This window comes from Heterodontus francisci, chromosome 46, assembly GCF_036365525.1.
Source record: "Heterodontus francisci isolate sHetFra1 chromosome 46, sHetFra1.hap1, whole genome shotgun sequence".
In the NCBI taxonomy this organism is placed as follows: Eukaryota; Metazoa; Chordata; class Chondrichthyes; order Heterodontiformes; family Heterodontidae; genus Heterodontus; species Heterodontus francisci.
Window position 1 is genome coordinate 8,715,521 of NC_090416.1, and position 16,940 is coordinate 8,732,460.

General features: G+C 46.1%; 1 protein-coding gene across 1 annotated transcript; it reads left to right on the forward strand.

Moving 5' to 3' along the window:
* Nucleotides 1–9,325: 9,325 nt before the first annotated feature.
* LOC137356853 (probable G-protein coupled receptor 139) lies at nt 9,326–14,149 on the forward strand. Its single transcript, XM_068022693.1, has 3 exons — nt 9,326–9,412; nt 10,870–10,918; nt 13,215–14,149. The coding sequence occupies exons 1-3, from the start codon at nt 9,326–9,328 to the stop codon at nt 14,147–14,149; spliced, it is 1,071 nt and encodes a 356-aa protein (XP_067878794.1).
* Nucleotides 14,150–16,940: the final 2,791 nt, after the last annotated feature.

Sequence of the window (16,940 nt, forward strand, 5' to 3'; positions counted from 1 at the left end):
ATAATGCCTATCTATACTAATCCCACCTGCCTGCATTAATTCCATATCCCTCTATGCTTTGCTCATTCAAGTACCTGTCCAGATGCCTCTTAAATGTTGCTACTGTTCCTGCCTCCACCACCTCCTCAGGCAGCTCATTCCAGATACCCACTATTCTTTGTGTGAAACATTTACCCCGTTGATCCCCTTTAAACCTCCTCCCTCTCACCTTAAATCTATGCCCTCTAGTTTTAGTCACCCCTACCATGGGAAACAGACTCTGGCTATCTACCCTATCGATGCCTCTCATAATTTTATATATCTCTATCATGTCCCCTCTCAGCCTCCTTCGTTTCGAGGAAAAACAGCCTATCCAATCTCTCTTTATAACTCAACTCCTCCAAACCAGGCAACATCCTTGTGAATCTTTTCTGCACCCTCTCTAGCTTAATCACATCTTTCCTGTAGTGCAGCGACCAGAACTGCACACAGTACTCCAGATGCGGCCTAACCAATGTTATGTACAACAGTAACATGACGTCCCAACTCTTCTCCTCAATGCTTCAGCCGATGAAGGCAAGCATGCCATACGCCTTCTTCACCACCCTGTCTACCCGTGTTGCCGTTTTCAGGGGACTATGTACTTGCATCTCAAGGTGTCTCTGCTCAACAAGACTCCCCAGGGCCCTGCCATTCACTGTATATGTCCTGCCCTGGTTTAACTTCCCAAAATGCATCACTTCACACTTGTCTGCATTAAATTCCATTTGCCACTCCCTTGCCCACTTTCCCAGTTGATCTATATCCTGTTGTAACCTTAGACATCCTTCTTCACTGTCCACTAGATCACCAATTTTGGTGTCATCTGCAAACTTACTAATCATGCCCCTTACATTCACATCCAAGTCATTAATATATATAACAAACAACAGAGGGCCCAGCACCAATCCCTGCGGCACACCACTGATCACCGGTCTCCAATCTGAAAAACAACCCTCCACTACCATCCTCTGCCTCCTATCACCAAGCCAATTTTGTACCCAATTTGCTAGCTCACCCTGGATCCCATGTGTTCGAACCTTCTGGACCAGCCTACCATGCGGGATCTTGTCAAAGGCCTTGCTAAAGTCCATGTAGACAACGTCCATCGCCCTGCCCTCGTCAATCTTCTTGGTCACCTCCTCGAAAAACTCAATCAAATTCGTGAGACATGATTTTCCACTCACAAAGTCATGCTGACTATCCCTAATCAGACCATGTCTTTCCAGATGCATATAAATCCTATCTCTCAGAATCCCTTCCAATAACTTTCTCACCACTGATGTAAAGCTCACCAGCCTATAGTTCCCTGGCTTATCCCTGCTGTCCTTCTTAAATAAAAGCACAACAGTAGCTATCCTCCAGTCTTCCGGTACCTCACCCGTGGCTAATGATGATACAAAAATCTCTGCCAGGGCCTCAGCAATCTCCTCCCTTGCTTCCCATGGCATCCTAGGATACACCTGGTCAGGCCCTGGGGATTTAGCCACTTTAATGTGCTTCAAAACCTCCAACACCTCCTGCTTTGTAATGTTGATATGCTCCAGGATATCAGTTTTCCCTCCCTTGAACTCAGTAGCTTCCATGACCTTCTCCACGGTATATACGGATGAGAAATATACATTTAAGACCTCGCCTATTTCCCGTGGCTCCACACATAGATTGCCACACTGATCCTTAAGGGGACCTACTCTCTCCCTAGCTACCCTTTTACTCTTAGTATCCTTATAGAATCTTTTAGGATCTTTTATCTGCCAGGGAAATCTCATGGCCCCTTTTCAAACTTCTGCAGAAGCTTAATTTTAGTTCCTTTCTGTGCTTTGTCTAGGCACTGTTACCATTGTGGATTATGCCCAACGGATTTTCATTTCTGTGCTTTCTCCAGGTGTCATTTAACTCAAAGGCGGAAAAAAAGAAAACTGACCCTATTGTTAACAAACCAGGAGCCCAGATGTGACAGTCACTGCTTTTTAATATGTTGATTGAATTGTATTAAATAGAATACACAATAAACAGGAGGATATTGAGAGGGTTAAAAGAAGTGAGAGACCATGGAGAGCATGTCGACAGGTCCCTGAAGGTAGCAGGACAGTTAGGTAGAGTGAAGTCGGCATATGGAATGCTTTCCTTTATTGGCCGAGGTATAGAATACAAAAGCAGGGATGTAATGCTGGAACTGTATAAAACGCTGGTTAGGCCACAGCTGGAGTATTGCGTACAGTTCTGGTCACCACATTACAGGAAGGACATATTTTCTCTGGAGAGAGTACAGAGGAGATTTACAAGAATGTTGCCAGGGTTTGAAAATTGCAGCAATGAAGAAAGATTGGATTGGCTAGGATTGTTTTCCTTAGAAAAGAGGAGGCTGAGGGGTGACTTAATTGAGGTGTACAAAATTATGAGGGACCTAGATAGAGTAGACAGGAAGGACCTGTTTCCCCGAGCGGAGAGGTCAATTACCAGGGGGAACAGATTTAAGGTGATTGGTAGAAGGATTAGAGGGGACATGAGGAAAATGTTTTCACCCAGAGGGTGGTGGGTGTCTGGAATTCACTGCGAGGATCAGTGGTGAAGGCAGAAACCCTCAATTCTTTTAAAAGATACCTGGACATGCATCTGAAGTGCTGTAACCTTTATGGCTATGGACCAGATGCTGGAAGGTGGGATTAGATTGGGCAGCTAGTTTCTATTTTCACCCGGCCAGCACAGATATGATGGGCTGAATGGCCTCCTTCTGTGGTTCTAAATTGGTAACTTACTGGTGGAAATCTTCAGGCACCCTCACTAGCGCCAGCCACTTGTAGAATTGTTGAGTATGGAAAGCTAAATGGGAAGATTTTGAATTTCAGTGATACAGCAAAAGGGATGATAATGATCAAGAAACTTGTTATGTATTTCCGATTATAGACTAGCACACAAAGTCACAATCTAACCCCATGTGTCCCAGTAGTGTGGAATGTGCTCCCATGTTGTACAGACCAAAACCTAACAGCAGAGAACTCAATGTGTACAGACCATAATACAACAGTGCAGCAATGAGAACTCAATCGATGGAATTTTCTGAAAGAGTGGAATGTGTGGTGTGCAGGGTGATTTAATTAGGTGGGAAGTGTTTTCTCGAATTCCCGATGGCAGGATAAATTATGTCAACAGTGTGTTTGTGGCATTTCAGGGGTTCCTCCCTCTGCATTCATTGACATGCCATGAATACTCATTAAGCTACGCTCAGTTCCAGTTCAGTCCTACCGGCCAGATTAAGTGAATGGCAAGTGCTATTCTCGTGCCAGCAGTTCATGGTTGTTTCAACATGGCACACAACAGTCAGCTTTGTGCAGTTGAGTCTGAGATCAGTGTTTTTCTTTATTGAACTCATTGTCAAAACGAAGGCCAACATTGGAATGGATGTTTGGCTCCAGACTCGGCATCAGCAAGGGTAATTCTTCCCAGGAAATGGCGGTGAAGGAATCAGGGTGTGTACATGGAGGAGCAGGAGAGGGAGGAGGGAAGGACAGAGCATGGGGTGATAGGGCACGTGGAGGATCAGGGGAGGGTACTCGGGAAGAAAGGGTGGGGTTATTGGATGCAGGGAGGAGCAGGGGAGAGAGGAGGGGCGGGCAAATTGTGGGTGATCGGGTCCTTGGAGGAACAGGGGAGGGAGGAGGGAGTATCTAGGGTGCGTAGTGGTTGTTATTGCTGCTGAGGCTGGATGTGGGCTGAGTGTGAGGCTGGTGGGTTGATTTGATCATTACGGTCAACAGATAATCATGAGGGGTCGAAAGGGAGGGATGAATGCTGTCAACATTGGGGAAATTCAAGGTACTGGCTGGCAGAGGGGAAAGACACAGTCAATGGGGCAAATGGATTCTGTATGGGGGAAGGGTTGGGTATTCTGTGACATCATAGGGAAGGGAACGAGACTCAGCAATGACATTAAGGTGGATTTTGAGGAGGATCAAGGGTCAGGGCATTTGGATGGTAATGGGAGTAGGAGCGAGGGTTTGAGATGGCATGAATAGGCACAGTGGCGCAGTGGTTAGCACCGCAGCCTCACCTCTCCAGGGACCCGGGTTCGATTCTGGGTACTGCCTATGCGGAGTTTGTAAGTTCTCCCTGTGAGTGTGTGGTTTTCGCCTGGTGCTCTGGTTTCCTCCCACAGCCAAAGACTTGCAGGTTGATAGGTAAATCGGCCATTGTAAATTGCCCGTAGTGTAGGTAGGTGGTAGGGAATATGGGATTACTGTCAGGTTAGTATAAATGGGTGGTTGTTGGTTGGCACAGACTCAGTGGGCCGAAGGGCCTGTTTCAGCGCTATAATCTCTAAATAAATTAAATAAATAAATTGAACGTGACACTGTCCAAGGTAACAAAGACATGTTGTCTACATGTACTTCAGTAAAGCCTTTAACAAGGTCCCTCATGGCAGACTGGTACAAAAGGTGAAGTCACACGGGATCAGAGGTGAGCTGGCAAGATGAATACTGAAGTGGCTCGGTCATAGAAGAAAGAGGGTAGGAGTGGACCTTTGCTGGGACCTTTGCTGTTTGTAGTATATATAAATGATTTGGAGGAAAATGTAGCTGGTCTGATTAGTAAGTTTGCGGATGACACAAAGGTTGGTGGAGTTGCAGATAATGATGAGGATTGTCAGAGGATACAGCAAGATATAGATCGGTTGGAAACTTGGGCGGAGAAATGGCAGATGGAGTTTAATCCGGATAAATGTGAGATCATGCATTTTGGAAGGTCTAATACAGGTGGGAAGTATACGGCAAATGGCAGAAACCTTAGGAGTATTGACAGGCAGAGAGATCTGGACGTACAGGTCCACAGGTCACTGAAAGTGCCAATGTAGGTGGATAAGGTTGTCAAGAAGGCATACGGCATGCTTGACTTCATCGGTCAGGGCATCAAGTATAAAAATTGGCAAGTCATGCTGCAGCTGTACAGAACCTCAGTTAGGCCACGGGAACAAACAGCAGTACAGCACAGGAACAGGCCATTCGGCCCTCCAAGTCTGCGCCGATCTTGATGCCTCTCTAACTAAAACCTTCTGCACTTCCGGGGACCATATCCTTCTATTACCATCCTATTCATGTATTTGTCAAGATGCCTCTTAAATGTCGCTATCGTACCTGCTTCCACCACCTCCCCCAGCAGCAAGTTCCAGGCACTCACCATCCTCTGTGTAAAGAACTTGCCTCGCACATCCCCTCTAAACTTTGCCCCTCGCACATAAACCTATGTCCCCTAGTAACTGACTCTTACACCCTGGGAAAAAGCTTCTGACTATCCACTCTGTCCATGCCGCTTATAACTTTGTAAAACACTATCATGTCGCCCCTCCAACTCTGTCATTCCAGTGAAAACAATCCAAGTTTATCCAACCTCTTCTCAAAGCTAATATCCTCCAGACCGGGCAACATCCTGGTAAACCTCTTCTGTACCCTCTCCAAAGCTTCCACGTCCTTCTGGTAGCGTGGTGACCAGAATTGCACGCAATATTCTAAGTGTGGCCTAACTAAAGTTCTGTACAGCTGCAACATGACTTGCCAATTTTTATACTCTATGCCCCGACTGATGAAGGCAAGCATGCTGTATGCCTTCTTGTCTACCTTATCCACCTGCGTTGCCACTTTCAGTGACCTGTGGACCTGTACGCCCAGATCTCTCTGCCTGTCAATATTCCTAAGGGTTCTGCCATTTACTGTATACTTCCCACCTGCATTAGACCTTCCAAAATGCATTACCTCACATTTGTCCGGATTAAACTCCATCTACCATTTCTCTGCCCAAGTCTCCAACCGATCTATATCCTGCTGTATCCTCTGACAATCCTTATCACTATCCACAACTCCACCAACCTTTGTGTCATCCGCAAACTTACTAATCAGACCAGCTATATTTTCCTCTGAATCATTTATGTATACTACAAACAGCAAAGGTCCCAGCACTGATCCCTGCAGAACACCACTAGTCACATCCCTCCATTCAGAAAAGCACCCTTCCACTGTTGCCCTCTGTCTTCTATGACCAACCCAGTTCTGTATCCATCTTGCCAGCTCACCTCTGATCCCGTGTGACTTCATCTTTTGTACTAGTCTGCCTTGAGGGACCTTGTTAAAGGCTTTACTGAAGTCCATATAGATAATATCCACTGCCCTTCCTTCATCAATCATCTTCGTCACTTCCTCAAAAAACTCAATCAAGTCAGTGAGACACGACCTCCCCTTCACAAAACCATGCTGCCTTTCGCTAATAAGTTTGTTTGTTTCCAAATGGGAGTAAATCCTGTCCCGAAGAATCCTCTCTAATAATTTCCCTACCACTGATGCAAGGCTCACCGGCCTATAATTTCCTGGATTATCCTTGCCACCCTTCTTAAACAAAGGAACAACATTGGCTATTCTCCAGCCCTCTGGGACCTCACCTGTAGCCAATGAGGATGCAAAGATTTCTGTCAAGCCCCAGCAATTTCTTCCCTTGCCTCCCTCAGTATTCTGGGGTAGATCCCATCAGGTCCTGGGGATTTATCTATCTTAATGCTTTGTAAGACGTCCAACACCACCTCCTTTTTGATAACGACATGACTCAGACTATCTACACTCCCTTCTCTCGACTCATCATCCACCAAGTCCTCCTCCTTGGTGAATACTGATGCAAAGTATTCATTTAGTACCTCGCCCATTTCCTCTGGCTCCACACATAGCTTCCCTCCTCTGTCCTTGAGTGGGCCAACCCTTTCCCTGGTTACCCTCTTGCTCTTTCTATACGTATAAAAAGCCTTGGGATTTTCCTTAATCCTGTTTGCAAATGACTTTTCATGACCTGTTTTAGCACTCCTGACTCCTTGCTTAAGTTCCTTCCTACTGTCTTTATATTCCTCAAAGGCTTCGTCTGTTCCCAGCCTTCCAGGCCGTATGAATGCTTCCTTTCTCTTTTTGACGCGGCTCACAATATCCCGCATTATCCAAGGTTCCCAAAACTTGCCAAACTTATCCTTCTTCCTCACAGGAACATGCTGGTCCTGGATTCTAATCAACTGACATTTGAAAAACTCCCACATGTCAGATGTTGATTTACCTTCAAACAGCCGCCCCCAATCTAAATTCTTCAGTTCCTGCCTAATACTGTTATAATTAGCCTTCCCCCAATTTAGCACCTTCACCCGAGGACTACTCTTATCCTTATCCACAAGTAACTTAAAACTTATGGAATTATGGTCACCATTCCCAAAATGCTCCCCTACTGAAACTTCGACCACCTGGCCGGGCTCATTCCCCAATACCAGGTCCAGTACGGCCCCATCCCTAGTTGGACTATCTACATATTGTTTCAAGAAGCCCTCCTGGATGCTCCTTACAAATTCTGCCCCATCCAAGCCCCTAGCACTAAGTGAGTCCCAGTCAATATAGGGGAAGTTAAAATCACCCACCACTACAACCCTGTTACCTTTACATCTTTCCAAAATCTGTCTACATATCTGCTCCTCTACCTCCCGCTGGCTGTTGGGAGGCCTGTAGTAAACCCCCAACATCATGACTGCACCCTTCCTATTCCTGAGCTCCACCCATATTGCCTCGCTGCATGACCCCTCTGAGGTGTCCTCCCGCAGTACAGCTGTGATATTCTCCTTAACAAGTAATGCAACTCCCCCACCCCTTTTACATCCCCCTATATCCCACCTGAAACTTCTAAATCCTGGAACATTTAGCTGCCCATCCTGTCCTTCCCTCAACCAAGTCTCTGTAATAGCAAAAACATCATAGTTCCAAGTACTAATCCAAGCTCTAAGTTCATCATCTGCCTTACCTGTTATACTTCTCGCATTGAAACAAATGCACTTCAGACCACCAGTCCCGCTGTGCTCAGCAACATCTCCCTGCCTGCTCTTCCTCTTAGTCTTACTGGCCTTATTTACCAGTTCCCCCTCAGTTATTTCACCTGCTGTCCTACTGCTCTTATTCCCTCCCTCCTGCCACACTAGTTTAAACCGTCCCGAGTGACACTAGCAAACCTCGCAGCCAGGATATTTGTGTCCCTCTAGTTTAGATACAACCCGTCCTACCTGTCCCTGAAGAGATCCCAATGATCCAGATATCTGAAACCCTCCCTTCTACACCAGCTGTTCAGCCACGTGTTTAGCTGCACTATCTTCCTATTTCTAGCCTCACTGGCACGTGGCACAGGGGGTAATCCCGAGATTACAACCCGAGAGGTCCTGTCTTTTAACTTTCTACCTAACTCCCTAACGTCCCCCTGCAGGACCTCGTCACTCTTCCTGCCTATGTCATTGGTACCGATGTGTACCACAACCTCTGGCTTTTCACCCTCCCCCTTCAGATTGCCCCCTGTCCATTCAGAGACATCCTTGACCCTGGCACCAGAGAGGCAACATACCATCTAGTCTGAACTAGAATCTGGGCCCAAACTAGTCAAAGGCATGAGCTGATAGCCAAAGTTCTAATTTTTGCATTCGTACACCATCAACATTCTATGTTAGCAATCTGTCGAGATTGTAATGATGCTGAAGTTTTTACTTTTCATTTCATCTCATGGAGTCTCTTTCACGTCCACAGAAGTGCCTAACTGTGCCCCTGACTATACAGTCTCCTATAACTATTGCTCTTCTGCACTTTGTCCCTCCCTGCTGAACAACAGAGCCAGCCATGGTGCCACTGTTCTGGCTGCTGCTGTTGTTTTCCCCTGATAGGCCATCCCCCCTAACAGTATCCAAAACGGTATACTTGTTAGAGAGGGGGATAGCCACAGGGGATTCCTGCACTTGGAATATTGCGTCCCATTCTGGTCGCCACACTACCAGAAGGACGTGGAGGCTTTGGAGAGGGTACAGAAGAGGTTTACCAGAATGTTGCCTGGTCTGGAGGGTATTAGCTATGAGGAGAGGTTGGATAAACTCGGATTATTTTTACTGGAACGACGGAGGTGGAGGGGAGACATGATAGAGGTTTACAAAGTTATGAGTGGCATGGACAGAGTGGATAGTCAGAAGCTTTTTCCCAGGGTGGACGAGTCAGTTACAAGGGGGCATAGATTTAAGGTGTGAGGGGCAAAGTTTAGAGGGGATGTGCGAGGCAAGTATTTTTACACAGAGGGTGGTGAGTGCCTGGAACTTGTTGCCGGGGGAGGTGGTGGAAGCAGGTACGATAGCAACGTTTAAGTGGCATCTTGACAAATACATGAATAGGATGGGAATAGAGGGATACGGACCCCGGAAGTGCAGAAGGTTTTAGTTTAGGCAGGCCTGAATGCCAGCAGCAGGCAGAACAAGAAGGTGAGGATGCTCCCAATGATACCATCCAGCAATGGCATTATCGAAGATGGGTACTGGCATGCCATCGCATCCTCTGGATCAGGACCTTCAAATACCAGGCAGGCAATGCTTGAGATGCCTCAAGTTGTCATGTGAATTTTTATTTTTTATTCATTCATGGGATGTGGGCATCACTGGCCAGGCCAGCATTTATTGCCCATCCCTAATTGCCCTTGAGAAGGTGGTGGTGAGCTGCCTTCTTCAACCTCTGCAGTCCACGTGGGATAGGTACACCCAGTGCTGTTAGGAAGGGATTTTGACCCAGCGACAGTGAAGGAACGGCGAAAAAGTTCCAAGTCTGGATGGTGTGTGAATTGGAGGGGAACTTGCAGGTGGTGGTGTTCCCATGTATTTGCTGCCCTTGTCCTTCTAGTTGGTAGAGGTCACGGGTTTGGAAGTTGCTGTCTAAGGAGCCTTGGTGAGTAGCTGCAGTGCATCTTGTAGATGGTACACACTGCTGCCACTGTGCGTCGGTGGTGGAGGGAGTGAATGTTTGTAGATGGAGTGCCAATCAAGCGGGCCGCTTTGTCCTGGATGGTGTCCAGCTTCTTGAGTGTTGCTGGAGCTGCACCCATCCAGGCAAGTGGAGAATATTCCATCACACTCCTGACTTGTGACTTGTAGATGGTGGACAGGCTTTGGGGAGTCAGGGGGTGTGTTACTCGCCTCAGGATTCCTAGCCTCTGACCTGCTCTTGTTGCCATGGTATTTATATGGCTACTCCAGTTCAGTTTCTGGTCAATGGTAGCCCCTAGGATGTTGATAGTGGGGGATTCAGCGATGGTAATGCTGTTGAATGTCAAGAGGAGATGGTTCGATTCTCTCTTGTTGGAGATGGTCATTGCCTGGCACCTGTGTGGCGCAAATGTTACTCGCCACTTATCAGCCCAAGCCTAGATGTTGTCCAGGTCTTGCTGCATTTCTACACAGACTGCTTCAGTATCTGAGGAGTCACAAATGGTGTTGAACATTGTGCAATCAGCAGCGACCATCCTCACTTCTGACCTTATGACTGAAGGAAGGTCATTGATGAAGCAGCTGAAGATGGTTGGGCCCAGGACACCACCCTGAGGAACTCCTGCAGTGATGTCCTGGAGCTCAGATGATTGACCTCCAACAGCCACAACCATCTTCCTTTGTGCTAGGTATGACTCCAGCCAGCGGAGGGTTTTCTCCCTGATTCCCATTGACCTCAGTTTTGCGAGGGCTCCTTGATGCCATACTCGGTCAAATGCTGCCTTGATGTCAAGGGCAGTCACTCTCACCTCACCTCTTGAGTTCAGCTCTTTTTCCCATGCTCACAGAAATTGGTAGGATCCTGCAGCAAGACCTGCAACTGCTTGGGTTTAGTGGGAATCCCATGCCAGTTGCCCTCAAGGCGACCGCTGCACTCATGTTTTTTTGCTAGCTCTGTCTTAAAGGGATCAACGGGCGACATATGTGGAGCATCACAGTTTGCATCAAAGAGGTGACCATTGCCCTATTTCGTACTGCAAATAATTTCATCGACTTACCTGCAGGCGAGGAAAGCCAGGCAGCAAAAGTCTGCGGCCCTCGGCGCCATCGTTGGTTTCCCGAGAGTGCAAGGGGTGATTGACTGCATTCATGTGGCCATTAGAGCTCCCTGGGACCAGCCTGCTGCATTTCTGAATGGGAAAGGCTTCCACGTTTTGAATGTACAAATGGTGTGCCACCACAGAAGGAGAATGCACGATTGTACCCGTTTCTCAGGAAGCTCAGACATTTTGAGGAACTCGCAGCTGCCAGGTGTTTTTGAGGAACCAGGTAAAGTAGACAGCTGGATCCAGGATGACAAGGGTTACCCGCTTTGTACATGGTTAATGATGCCTGTACAGAATTTCTGAAGTGCAGTTGGAGAGATACAATGCTGTTCATGTATCCACCAGAGTCATCACTGAACGTACCATTAGCATGCTGAAAATATGCTTCCACTGCCTTGACCGGTCTGGAGCGACTCTTCAGCACCACAGAGAGCCTCACGAATAATCATTGTCTGCTGTGCATTACACAATCTGGCAATTAGATGTGGCAACATTCTGCAGCTGGAGAAACATGAGGAACACTAGTCCTCCTCAGATGAAGATGAGTATGAAGAGGGTGCGGAGGAGTACCACAATGCCAATGATGCTATTATAGATATAAGGAGATGAGCAAGTGACATCAGGGAAAACCTCATATTTGAATGGTCCAGCCAACATTAAGCCACTTCATAAAGAAACAAAGCAAACAATTTACAAGAGTGCATGAAAATAAAAGTGAATAAAGATCTATTTAAACTTCTGCAACATGTGCGCAAGATTTATAGCACCCGTTTGACTTTCGTGCTCAGAAGAGATTATTGCTCTGTGTTCTACCACTACGTCTAGATGCCACCCCGACATTAGCAGCTGAGGTGGAGGCAGTCTGCTCACTGAACTGCCCTGTTGCTGTGGATGACAGTGTCCTCCGGAGGAACGGGGCCTTGAAGGTCCAGTCCTACTGTGGGTCTGCAGCAATGGTGCGTGAATATCCCTCATGTGTTCACCTGCTGGAGGTAAGGGGGTCAATGTCACATGGTCGGGCGTTACGGGGGGACGCCGCTTACCCTGGGGGCATCCTCAGAGGAAGGCCCTGGGGCAGCTGGCACGCGGTCAGCTTCCATCTGTGTGCATGGTGGCACCTGCATGAGGGGAAGGGGCACCCATAGGGAGGTCCAGCTTCTTCATCCCACCATCAGAACGTGTATGACACCAAGGCTGCTCATGCATTCCACTGCATGAGTTGTTTGCTCTCTGCCTTAAAGACATGGAGCCCGGAAGAAAAACAATGGAACAGTTTCCCCAAGACCACTTACCTTCGCCAATCTGAGCCAGTCATTGATCCGTCTGTGACACTGCACCCAGATTCACCGCATCCCCCCCTCGGTTCAAAACCTCCTCTGCTACCTCCATCCAGGCTGCCTTGGTCAGACAGGATGGCCTTCCAGCTCCATCGGCAGGGAAGAGGACCTCCTGCCTTTCCCTGACGGTCTGGTGAAGAACCTGCAAGAGGTATCACTGAATGGTGGGCAGGGACGCTGCCTGCTGCCTGATATTGCCTTAGCTCTTGCTGCGGTGAAAACAAATGATGGGGAATTTGTGCTGCGTTTCAAAAATTAAAGAAGAAAAGAGCAGTTACCAGTAATGGACAAGTTAATTTGGAAACTCTAAAGACACTTAGATAACACACAAGCTGCTCGTTTTGACATGAAACACAAAATGTGTTATAGCTGTGGAAATCATGGTGCTTGAGCCAGTGACGGCAGATTCCACCAATGAAAGGCCGTCCCCACCGTATGATCACACGTGTCTCCTGTGCCCATTGCTGCACTGTTCATTAACATGCAGAATTGTGTGGGATGTGGGGAAAATGGCGGAAGCTGACGTTATGCCTCTTCTGGTGTTGCTGTCGGGAACACCACAGGACTCATATAATCCTGGCCAATATCCCCAGACCATAATCTAACAGTGTGGGAACTTGAACTCCATGTTGCACATAACACATCATGGAGCTAATTGAAAGGTATTCTGAATTAGAAACATTGGGACTGATAAAGGGTGTTTTAGACACCCGCCTTCACCAATAATACCATAGTTACATTGCACATCAGCACCTTTGTCTCGATCTGATCATAGTAATTTTATTTGCATATCATCTTGGACATCCATTTTCCACATCTACCACATGTGCTTATATCAATTAAATTGAATTCAGAAATGGAAAATAAAATTCCAATGCATTCTTAATCGATTTTAGATGTTCTTGTTTAAAAGAAAATGTCTTGTAACAACTTTGATGTAAATATTAGTGTTTCTGTTTCTTCCAGTGAACTTGGTGGCGATTGTGATCCTGTCCCGAGGAAAGTGCGGTCTCTCCAAATGTATCACTCGCTACCTAGTGGGAATGGCCGCGGCGGATCTATTGGTGGTTATCATCGATGTGATATTACACCGGATTAATAGCATGTATTTTCCAATAAGTTTCCTCTTTCTGACTCCTGTGTGTATTGTAAACCTTGTCGCGTATATTGTAGTTGTGGATTGTTCCGTCTGGTTTACTGTCGCCTTCACATTCGATCGCTTTGTAGCAATTTGCTGTCAGAAGCTACAAGCAAAATATTGCACTGAGAGAAGAGCGACCTTGATTATTGCGATCGTGTGTGTGTTTAGCTGTGTGAGGAGCGTTCCTTTTTATTATTTAATGGAACCTGCTTTTCACATTGACAACGTGCCATGGCATTGTGTTCCGACAGCTGATTATTTCACCTCCCCCCTGTGGAAGGCATACGAGTGGATTGACAGCATTATAACCCCATTATCACCAATGCTCCTAATTCTGTTGTTCAATGCTCTGACCATCAGACATATTATAGCAGCAAATAGAGTTCGCAGGGGCCTCCGGAGCAACAGTGAAAATCAGAATGATCCAGAGGTGAAGAATCGAAGAAAATCCATGATTTTGCTTTTCAGTATCTCTGCCAATTTCATACTATTGTGGATGACGTATGTTGTGCATTCCGTAAACTGGCCAGTTATAAACTATTATTATACAGACAAATATCTGAGTAACCCAATATATATCACCCAACAAGTTGGGTTTATGCTGCAACTTCTCAGTTCTTGCACAAACACTTGTATCTATGGACTGACACAGAAGAAATTCAGAGAGGAGCTGAAGAATGGGTTGAAATTTTTGTGCACACTGAATGGGAAATTATGCCAACAAAAAATGATTAACATTGACCAGGAGCAGGACTTATAGCTTTATAAGGAACTGTCTTATGTATTCTTGAAACCGTTGTGCACAAGTGACCATCAAATAGAACATTGATTATCTGCATGAATTTGAATAATTGGGCAAATTGCCCAAAATGCTGCAGGTGAATTTTAATATGGGTAAATGAAAGATAAAGAATTTGGAAAGAAATATGTGTATAACATGAAATATTTAAATGTTAATTTAAATTTGTGTAGTTGGAGCAACTGTACACAACCAAAACAATCGCAAATGAATTTTCAATAAAAGAGTGAAAATATGAAATAGCATGTTCCACAGATTTAGAACCACCTCAGTCTAGAATGTTCCAGCACACATAACAATTCATGTTTGGATGATCACGTGTGAACTATATATTTTTTCCAGAACAAACTCATAGTTTAAAAAGGTTTAAAATTGTAGAAAAAAGGTTCCTTAGAAAACAGACCAAAATGGAATCGAATGTTTGGGAAAGATCCGGTCATTACTGGCACCACTACTCTCTCCATCCTTGATAGAATCTCCTGGTATGGCCCCAGATTTTCTACCACACGCCTGATGGACGGATACTGGAGCATATCTAGTGCACAATTGGATCATGCTGGACTACATTAATTGGGTCTCACTTTAGCCTGAGCATCCATTATCTCTGGGGTCATTCAGGAATGCAAAGCTAACCCCGCATCCCCTCTTCACCAGCAACAGTCTTCTTAGATATCTATCCCCTAGCCCCTCACCCCTCACCTCCAACAGCAAGTGCGAGGAGCTCAGGGAATACTCTTCCACGAATATTGAGACCATATGTTCACCTGCTTCTGTTGAAACCTACATTCACTTGCCCACCAAAGGACACCAATCCTGGTATCCCCTCGACTGAAGATGAACTGAATATTTTTGGCAATATCTCTCTTACCTCCCTCAATCTCTATTCAAACTCTCTGTGTTTATAAAATCCACCTCTTCCTACATTGGACGTATTTCCACTTGTCAACTAACCATGCAGTGTCTGTTCCGTTCCCCCATATTAGGTGATCACAGCTTCTGATCCCTCCCTTTCAAAACACTGTTGTCGGCCCTTCATCTATAGTTAACCTTCATTCCTGCTGTTCTTACAAACTACAACCCAATCTCAAACCTCCCTTCCTTCTCCAAATCCCTTCACAAGACCATCTCAGTCTCTCTGCAGCCTCTAACATAGTTGATCAAAAGCATCCTCCTTTCCATGTCTCTGAGCCATTGTCCAGCTCAGTGGCACTGTCCTCACCTGCTTCTAATCTTTCCTGCTCAATAATAGCCTGCTGTTTTATTTGGAGTCTCCAAGGTTCTGCAGTTATCCTCCACTTCTTCTTCCTCATCTACATACTGCACCTTGTAGACATTATCAGAACACGTGGGGTCAGATTACACATGTATGCTGGCTATACCACCAATCGAGACTCTGCCACTGACCTTTCAGGCTGCTTCAATGACATCTAGTATTCGACGAGCCAACGTTTCCTCCAGTTAAACATTTAGAGTCCGACACCGCAAACATCTATTGAACAAACTCTGCAGGCTTGTCATGAATTCCATTTCCCTCACTTGCCTTTTACTCAGTCAGACCCATAATGTTTGCAACCTTAACTTGCCATTGGTCCCCAAGATGACCCTCAGGAACTCATACTCACGTCGCAATTATCACCTACGTCTGTAACACCAAAATCCTCCATTCACACCTCATCCCACTTGCTGCTGAAACTCTCATCCCTGCTCTTGTCATTGCGAGACTCGACTACTCTCCTGGCAGACCTCTCATTCACAACATTAACAAACTTGCTGCCCGTATCTTGTCCCCTTCAAGTTACATTGATCCATCAAGCATGTTCTTGTTGAACTGCAAGAGGACCTAGGCATCCCAACTCTTCAGTTTAAAGAGGTAAATGTTCGAGAGCAGAGTGTGGATAAAGCAGCAGCAGAGAGAGAGAGAGAGGAGAGAGCAAATACTGTGAGAGGAAACCAAGAAAGAAAATCAAGGATTAACATCACAGGAAACCAGATAAGTGATTGGTTGGCTCTCTCAAAACTAGGACGCTTTTGAAATTGGGAGCTGGGAATTTAATAACCTCAATCAGGCCGAGTTTAAGAGTGAGTGAATTAATAAGATTATTAGCACACAGCAGGTTTAGAGGCATTCATTAAAATTAATAGTTTAACCAAGGTAAAGGAGATTCTACAAGAGAGAATAACAATTCTTTAGATTATGGATGGACACTGCTATCTGTTGCTTACAATTCCTGCACCATGTGGGAACTTCAGGATACTTCATGTGTCTTGGGCGACCAAATGTGTAAGAAATGGCTCCAGCTAAGGATTTCCGAGCTTGAAGGGAAGCTGGAGTCACTGTGGAGCATCAGGGAGGAGGAGACTTTCCTGGATCATGCTTTCCAGGACAGTAAGAGTTCAGGATACAACCTGAGTGGGCATCCAAAATACTAGAAAGGGAGAGGAGGTGCAGGAGTTTTCCGAGTGTGTGCCACTCTCAAACAGGTACTCAGCATTGGAAATGGCTGGGAGTGACAATACCCTGAGGGAGTGCAACCCAGACCATGGCACCAATGGGCAAGTGACTGTACAGGAGGGAACTGAAAAGTGTAGAAATGCAGTTGCTATAGGAGATGCCATAGTCAGGTGGACCAATAGGCATATCTCATCCATCATCATGAATCCCGCATGATATGTTGCCTCCTTGGAACCAGGGTAAAGGACATCGTGGAAAGGCAAGATATTCTGCAGGGATGCAGGAGTGAGCCAGAGGTTG

What these genes read in the sequence shown, in the direction of transcription:
- LOC137356853 (XM_068022693.1), top strand. Translation starts at nt 9,326, where the DNA reads ATGATACCATCCAGCAATGGCATTATCGAAGATGGGTACTGGCATGCC. An exon ending in GACCTTCAAATACCAGGCAG is followed by an intron (nt 9,413 to 10,869) that starts GCAATGCTTGAG and finishes ACTTACCTGCAG; the next exon opens with GCGAGGAAAGCCAGGCAGCA. An exon ending in GGCCCTCGGCGCCATCGTTG is followed by an intron (nt 10,919 to 13,214) that starts GTTTCCCGAGAG and finishes TGTTTCTTCCAG; the next exon opens with TGAACTTGGTGGCGATTGTG.